This window comes from Podarcis melisellensis (assembly GCF_964234715.1).
Source record: "Podarcis melisellensis genome assembly, chromosome: 15".
Lineage (NCBI taxonomy): Eukaryota > Metazoa > Chordata > Lepidosauria > Squamata > Lacertidae > Podarcis > Podarcis melisellensis.
In genome coordinates, this window is record NC_138532.1 from 44,126,819 (window position 1) to 44,135,459 (window position 8,641).

Below are 8,641 nucleotides of genomic sequence, written 5' to 3' on the forward strand. Positions count from 1 at the left end.
TCAGACTGGCTTGGCAGTTTATGGCATAAGATGCTCTTTCCTCATTTTAGAATCCCACTGTTGAATAAGCAAAACACTGCACTATGCTAGCCAGGGACTGTGGCACCCAGAGGACGAATTCTCAAGGTTAGGTTATTGCCACAAAGGTAAAGGTAAAGGGGATGCGGGTGATGCTATGGTCTAAACCACTGAGCCCCTTGGGCTTGCCGATCAGAAGGTTGGCGGTTCGAATCCGCACGACGGGGTGAACTCCCATTGCTCTGTCACAGCTCCTGCCAACCTAGCAGTTCAAAAGCATGCCAGTGCAAGTAGATAAATAGGTATCGCTGTGGCGGGAAGGTAAACAGTGTTTCCGTGCGCTCTGGCTTCTGTCACGGGGTTCCGTTGTGCCTGAAGTGGTTTAGTCATGCTGGCCACATAACTCGGAAAGCTGTCTGTGGACAAACGCTGGCTCCCTCGGCCTGAAAAGCGAGATGAGCACCACACCCCATAGTCGCCTTTGACTGGACTTAATTGTCCAGGGGTCCTTTACCTATTGCCACAACAGAATTTCCTTGGGCAGAAGCAAATAACTGAGCAAAGCCCTGACCACCGAGAACCAGGACTCCTGCTGAGCCCTTTCGTCTCTCTGCCATCACCAGGTTTTGCCCACACTTTCAAGCCAATCTTTGCAGGGTTAAGGATGAGGAACTTTGCAAAAGTAGCAGAATGTCAGAAAAGTGTTTAGCAGTCTAGCATCTAGGTTATGAAGAAATTAAACTTGGTTGGTTAATTATTAATCTGTCCCAGCATTTGAATAAATACAAATGTGTGCACCCACAAAGCATGTTCTGTGTCTGCACATGTGTGTGCAGGGTGGGTAATTAAGACTCCACCCCATCTCATACTAGCAGCACACCTCCAATCCCAGGACTCGTCTGCTGGCAAGATGATCTTGGCTCTGCTAGGCTCCCCTTTTCCAGCCTGGGCCAAGCTTCATGGAGCAGGGGTGTCGTCAATGGCTACTGGCCAATGGTGATTATGCTCTGACCCCCTAGAAGGGGAGAGTGCTCTTGTACTCGGGTCCTGGAAAGGATGCTGGACTAGATGGGTCTCCCACTCCTCCCTGATCCAGCAGCCAGGCTCTTATGCTCTGCCTCGCAGCACAGCTGTCCATGCAGTGTGGAAAACAAAAGGAGGCTGCTTTAAGAGGGGAGCTGTAACTTGAAGCCTGCTGATGGCTGGGCTGGGATAGCCTGTGGGCTGGCAGCTACAGCAGCAGCAGCCCAGGCAGATGTGAAGCTCCACACACACTCACACACAGCCTGGTCAAGAAGGACTGCAGTGGAGGACAGGAGCCTGAGGTAAGGGGGTGCTCAGAGGAGCTTATTCCAACTGCCCAGGGGTGTGGGTGGGTGCAAGGCTACTTTCCTTTGGGGCAAAGAGCACAGCGCAGCAGGAAGGCAAAACTCAAAAGGGAAAAAAGGTCATATTGGGGTGGGGTGGGGGACATGGGAGCAATGTCCATTTTCTCACCCTCTTCCGTCAACTTGTGCCCTACTGTAGAAGTATTGTCTCTGCAACAGAAACCAAATGAGAGTTTAAGAGAAAGCACCATCAGCTCCACTGGTTCTGCCCAGGAGGCAGCATCAGTTAAGAGCCAGGCAACACCTCCATTTTTTCACTTGGAGAAAGAAGGTCCCAGTGTGAGATTTTGTAAGAATAGGGCTGTTTTTGTAAATCCTACCCAGGGCGCCAGGGTGCTAATGGCAGATCCTCTGACAGCTGCAAAAATTCCACCCTGAGAGAACAAAGCCTCAGTCCACCTTTTAGAAAGAAACCTGCCTTTTTATTTCAGACTTGCAGATGGCAGAGATCACCCACCACCTCATCTGACAGCTCCTTTTCTCTTGCCTCAGGTGCCTCTGGTGTGTGTGGGGGGGGAGAGAGAGAGGTCCAGAGTCTAGATTCTTCTCCTTCATAGAAGCAACTTACAAAGAGGGGGTGGACCACCCTGTCCCAGGAACCACCCAATGTTGGCTAAAGTAGTAGCTCTTATTTTTCTCATTTTGGCTGTGTGCTTAAGTTTTGTGCTAATGGGATCCAGATGTCTAGGCCCACTCAAGCAAGCAAGCAAGCAGAGTTTCAGCATAGGTTTTTGGCAAATGTGGAAATTCTCAGCCTGGCAATGGTGATCAAGCTGGAGCATGATCATTCCTTTTGAGGCCCTCTTCCCCAGTGTGGAATGGGGTTACGACCAACATGCCAATAGCCATTTGCATCTAAATAAGGCATCACACACACACACACACACACACACACACACAATCAATGACATAATGCCATTATAAAAATCTATGGTGTGGCTGCATTTGCTATACGTGTCCAGTTCTGGTAGCTTCATAACAACAACAACAATTTATTTATACTGCGCCCATATAGCTGCGTTTCCCCAGCCACTCTGGGCGGCTTCCAACAAAATATTAAAATACAGTAGTCCGTCAAACAAACTAGAAAGGGATATTGGAGAGCTGGAAAAGGTTCAGGAAAGGGCAACGTTTGGGAAAGGCAGCTAAGAAGAGACAGGATAGAGGTGTCTAAAACCAAGCATGGTGTGGAGAAAATGGCTAGAGAGAAGTTTCTCTCTCTCCTAAGACTAGAACTTGTGGCTTAGGCTGAATGTTGGAAGATTCAGAGCAGAGGAAAGAAAACCCTTCTCTGTGGAACTCGCTCTTGCAGGAGGCAGGGATGGCCATGAAACTGGATGGCTTTAAAAGAGGAGTAGAGAAATGCACAGAGGAGAGGGCTATGGATGGCTGCTAGCCACAATGGCTGTGTTCTGCCTCTCCATACCACTTGCTGGGAATCACAAGTGGGGAGAAAAGCCTGCTTGAGACATGACCACTCTAGATCTGCAGTAATTTGAAACTTTTGTGCCATCCTGGTGATTTGGCTGCCTTCCCTTTAATTGTAGCCTTTTAAAGACCTAACTACTATTTCCACATAGCCCTTGTGGCGCCAGCTTTCAGGGACATGGCTTTGGTGTCTGCTGGGGTTACAGGCTACCCTTTGGACTGGATGCGGCATTATCTAAGTCTATCCCCTGCAAACACAAGTGATGGATTCACGCCAGAATCCTGCAAAACAAGAGGTATGCTTCCCCTGCCCCAGTCCATTTGTCCCATTAGGACTGAAGGACTCACGATGGGGGAAAGAGGTGCCTGTGGCAGTCCAAGGAATTGCACAAATTATTAGAAGTTATAGGGAAGTCTTAAAAGCTCAAGGTTTTGATTCATGTTTAGGACTGTGACAAGCATTGGACTTGAGCTGTGATTCTTTCATTGTTTCTTGCTTGGAATATTCACAAGGGGGGTGGAAATAGTAAATATTACTTGTAGTTTTATTGCTTCTGCTGGCTCAGGGGAGCAGGGCAGTAAGTAAGACATCAGCAAGTACCAAAGCCAATGCCCACTGCAGTCTTCTCTTTAATGAAACAGGAAGTGAGGTTTTCTTGGTTTGTTTTAAATGAAAGTCCTGGGAAATGAGTTCCTGCCTCAGTGCTCTGTCCTGTATTTGCAGCTCCAGCTCCAGAGAAAAGGCTGAGGGGGACAGCAGTTAAACTTGTTCGTTCTTTCCTCTCCAGGCCCCGCCATGCGACATCTGGTGGTTCTTCTGTGGCTGGGACTCCTAGCCATCTCCTGCAGAAGCCAGGACTCTGGTACCAGGAGCAGCCCACAGGTCTGTCTGAGGCTTCAGGGCTCCTCCCAAAATACTGAACACGACCCCTGAGGCATTCTGCATGTCCCCTTTTGTTTAAACACTATAAAAAAGGAGCAGGGACGGGCTGCATAGCCTAGCCCATGGCAAGCTGGGGATGAAAACCCATATGCTGCCTTCTTGCTTTTGTACTTTGAGAAGTCCCTAGGATGTTTCTACAGCGGCCTCTGTTAACCTGATGCCCTCCAGATGTTTTAGACTACAGCTCCCATCAACCCTTGTCCAAAACATCTGGAGGGCATGGTGGCGGCGGAGGCTCTCTTTAAGGCATTCAGACAAATGGAAGGAGTCTTAGGGACGGGACAATTCTGAGCAAGCAAATTTTGCCTTTCACAGGATCCTGAACCCGACAACACAGAGGGAACTGAGGAGGAGGAGGACCCCTTTTTCAAGAGCCCTCTCAACAAGCTAGCAGCTGCCGTCTCCAACTTTGGCTATGACCTGTACCGCCAGCAATCCAGCCAGGCTCCCAGCGCCAACGTCCTGCTCTCCCCCTTCAGCATTGCCACTGCTCTCTCTGGCATTTCCCTTGGTGAGCTTATTTCTGTTCCATCCTTTCCTAACATCACCCATCCCGGGAAGGCGAATTTCACAGGCCTTTTTCTTTGTGGTTTGTAGGGGCAGGAGAACGGACCGAAGGTATAATCTCTCGTGCTCTGTTCTACGACATGCTTGACAAGGCCGGGATCCACAGCACATACAAGGAGCTCCTGACCACCATGGCAGCTCCCTCCAAAGGCCTGAAGAGTGTCTTCCGCCTCATCATGGAGAGAAGTAAACCTTGTGGCCCTGCTCCCCATGTCACAGGGGATGGCAAGGAGGCAGAGTGGGCGGCCACGGGGAACATGGTCCAGCACGCAGCAATTCCTGGTCATCAAATCATCCGTACTTGCAGGATGTACCCATTTGCCTTGGTAGGGTTGGATATTTGGGCAGCAGGCGCCACCTAACCTAGCCACTCTATTAAAAAGTCCGTCAGTCTCATGAGCAATTTGGCCCAGGCTGTTTGGAGCCAGTGAGCACCAGCCCAGCCTCAAAGTCCAAGGCAGAATTAATGCCTGCCTTCTGCACGATTCTCACTGTTTCCTACAAAACAGGTCCTGTTGAGAACTGCTAAAGTTACTTCAGATTTAGTGCCTGGGAGGGGTTTTTCATTGGCTGTCTCTGGGCAAGTGGCTCTATACAAGTAGGCTGGACCAGGTCACCTTTGGCTGCCTCCACATCTGTGGCTGCATGAGTACAGGCTGTTAAGACCTCCAAGTACTGAGCAGGATGGGAGTTTTCTGGTTTCACCCCTTCCCACTCCCCTAGGGCTGAAAATGAAAATTGGGTTTGTGAATGAGCTGGACAAGGCCTATGGAGTCCGCCCCAGAGTGCTGAGTGGAAACGCCCGGGCAGACCTGCAAGAGATCAACAACTGGGTGCAGCAGCGGACTGGCGGGAAGGTCACGAGGTTCTTTGGCGAGATCCCTGCTGGAATTAGCATCCTGCTCCTTGGGGCAGCCTATTTCAAAGGTAAGGGGAGACATGCCGAGAGAGGTGCTCAAGGAACGGAGAAGGTAAGGTCCAGTGGTGGGCACCTTGGGGTGACAAGAGGTGTCTCCAATTCCTTGAGGTTAGGATCACAGAGGAGGGTGAAGGCTGGGCTGTGTCTTCTGCTTCTCCCCAAGGGGAGTCACTGTTCCAGCTGAAGCTTTTCGAAGGAAGAGGGAACTAGGAACTCGATAACATTTCTTTCCCTTCTCTAATAACAGGGCAGTGGGTCACCAGGTTTGACACCAGGCTGACTAAGCTGCAGGACTTCCATCTGGATGAGGGCCGGACGGTGAAAGTGCCCATGATGTCAGATCCCAAAGCCATCCTCAAGTACGGCTTTGACTCTGAGCTCAACTGCAAGGTCAGTACAGGGAGCAGACCCTGCAGAAAGGGTCTCCCCGCCTGCTTCACAGTACAAGGGCAGGCAGGCCTTCCTTCACCAGTTGCTCCCTCTCATCACTAAATTTGTGACAAGAAGGGAACAGCTTCATTTGGCCAGCTAAACTGAGAAGCGGCCAGATATTGCCATCTGCCCAAGATCCACCCTGAGGATGGATTTGAACCTCTGCATGGATATGCTATTGAAATATAAATGTGTGCCAATGATGTACCTCCATGGGTGGCTCTGCCCTGCTATAAGCTAAAACTGGCCAGCAAAGATTCCCCAGTTCCTTGCAGGTTGGCAACTCATCCACACATCTGGAGCAGTCCCTCCCACCCTGTGACTTCTCTCAGAGGTCCAAGTCAGAGAGCAGCACAATCCATTGCTTGTTTGGGCTGAAGGCCAGGAGAACCAGGCTACATAAGATGGGGTTATTTTGGTTCATGAAGAATTGCAAATTTTGCAAGTACAATGGTACCTCAGGTTACATAGACTTCAGGTTACATACGCTTCAGGTTACAGACTCCGCTAACCCAGAAATAGTGCTTCAGGTTAAGAACTTTACTTCAGGTTGAGAACAGAAATCATGATCTGGCAGCGCAGCAACAGCAGGAGGCCCCATTAGCTAAAGTGGTGTTTCAGGTTAAGAACAGTTTCAGGTTAGATACGGACCTCCAGAATGAATTAAGTTCTTAACCCAAGGTACCACTGTATGTCAATTTCTGCAGCACATTTGCAAGCTAAACTTGGAAGCTGGGGATGAAAAAGAAGGGATTGTAAACTGCAGCTTATGCACTGAGAACAACTTTGATTGGGCCATCTCTTTCATTTTCAAAAGTGCCTCTCTTCAAGTGGTAGGACCCTAGCCAGCTGCTGCAATAGAGAATGAAGGGTGTTCTTAAGTGTTGCAGGTACAAATGCCCCATGGATATATGTGTGTGTGTGCAAATATGTGTGTAGGCAGGATTCAAGCCTTCTAAACATCCCAAGACCCCAGTTTCCACCTGCCTACGACTGTTGCCCTGGCTCAGTAAACAACTCCCCCTTTTGCTTCCCAAAGAGCTGCACCCATAGTCCCAGTGACAAGCACATCCAAAAATCCTCCTCTGGAGCATAAGCTTTTTCCACAGGCTGGGAACAAACAGGATCCCCTGGGCCGTGGCAACATTTCTCAAGCCATCTATGATGGCAAAGACATGAATGAACAGAGGGAAATTAATTACCTTTGTAACAGTGGGGCAGACAGTTCACTCTGCAACGTTCTTTGGGGGGTGGGGTCCTGGGCTGAGCAAGTGGCTCAAAGCCCTGCAAGGAGCACAGATGGAGGAACTCCTTTGAAATGTCAGCACCTAACACCTTTCACTTTCCCCGACTCCCATTTCTAGATTGCTCAGCTGCCCCTGGCAGGAAGTGTCAGCATCATGTTCTTCCTGCCCCAGAGTGTGACCCAAAACATGACGCTGATTGAAGAGAGCCTCACCTCCGAGTTCATTCATGACATAGACAGGCAGCTGAAGACCGTCCAGGCGGTGCTGAGCATACCCCAGCTCAAGATGACCTCTGAGACGAACCTTGCCAGCACACTCCAGGAAATGCGTATGTACCCAGCCCAGTTCTGCAGCTGAGGTGGGGCGAGAGCGTCAGTGCAGTGCTGCACTTGGCAAAATAGATACACCCAGCAGGGTGGATGAAGCACTGCAGGTTACAAGCCCCTTCCCTTCCCTTATTTTTGCACTGGCTGCCTTTGAACATGGAAGGCCATTCCTAGTTGCCAAAGCTAATGGACACAAAGATACTCTGTCCACGTTGGGGATGGGCAGGATAAGAGGCACATGCTTTGCCTGAAGAAGGGCCTCAGGTTCAATTTGCGGAGTCTCCAGGTGGGCTGTTTCCCTTCCAGTCAGTGCACACTGCTGAGCTAGATGGCTTGGTCCAAAGCTGCTTCCTCTACTCTTCCAGTGAACCTGTCTAATCTTCTGAACAAGTAAACTGCACTTGTGGCAGCCATAGGGCAACTGCAGGAAGCAATGTGACCCTTGGTGCCAGTTTTTAGTTTACTGGATGGCGAGAGGTCTAGTATCACTCATGTAACTTCCAGCCAACTGGACTGTGCAGTGAGGGCCACAGCTCTATGGTGGAGCCCCCGTCCTGCATATTGAAGGTCTCAGCTTCAGATACCGGAATGGACTCCCTGCCTGAAACCCTGGAGCATTAGTGCCAGTCCTGCCCAGACCAGGCTGAGCTCAGTGGACTTATGGTCTCAGGATAAAGCAGCCTCCTCTTTTCCCATGCACTGCCTTGGTCCAGCCATGTCAGCACCGCTCTTCCTCGCTGGCCAACTCTCCCTAGTTTGTCAGTGTTGTCCTCTTCTTTTTGGCTAGGAGCCCAGGAGACGCAGCTTGGCTGCACCCCTGGCCAGTTCTCCCCCCAGCTAATGAGACATCCTCCTTCCTCACAGGGCTCCAGGCACTCTTCTCGACTCCCGACTTCAGCAAGATCGCAGTGAAGCCTGTCAAGCTCACCCACGCACAGCACAAAGTAGTCCTTGAGCTCAGAGAAGATGGCGCACGCCCTGTGTCTGCTCCAGAGATGACCGGGCCCCTGAACTTCGCCATAGACTACCACCTGGACAGACCCTTCCTGTTTGTGCTTCGGGACAATGACACAGGCACTCTCCTTTTTATTGGGAAAATTCTGGACCCTCGGAGTGCTTAGACTCCCCCCCCCCCAAAAAAACCATCAGAACAGCCTGTGGTCATCGGGGAGGAAATGGGTTGGGGGTAGGTAGGTGGGGCCCGACTGCCCTGTTGCACTCTTGCTGTGCCCCACAAATGTTTATGCTTACGTGCTGCAATAAACATGCCCCAAGAACAACTGTGTGGTTCTCAGTAGTTCATTATCTTGTTGGTGACAGAGAAAGCATACCAGGGGAGACAGAATTATTGAGAAGGATGGAAGAGATAGCAG

The 8,641-nt window shown here is 50.4% G+C and overlaps 1 protein-coding gene across 1 annotated transcript; it reads left to right on the top strand.

Annotated features, from left to right (window-relative positions):
• Positions 1-976: 976 nt before the first annotated feature.
• Positions 977-8,548, top strand: SERPINF1 (serpin family F member 1). Its single transcript, XM_081889620.1, has 8 exons — positions 977-1,343; positions 3,623-3,717; positions 4,093-4,288; positions 4,375-4,530; positions 5,068-5,271; positions 5,511-5,653; positions 7,060-7,270; positions 8,133-8,548. Exons 2-8 carry the CDS (start codon positions 3,631-3,633, stop codon positions 8,387-8,389), a joined length of 1,254 nt encoding a protein of 417 aa, XP_081745746.1. The 5' UTR covers positions 977-1,343; positions 3,623-3,630; the 3' UTR covers positions 8,390-8,548.
• The last annotated feature ends 93 nt before the right edge of the window (positions 8,549-8,641 follow it).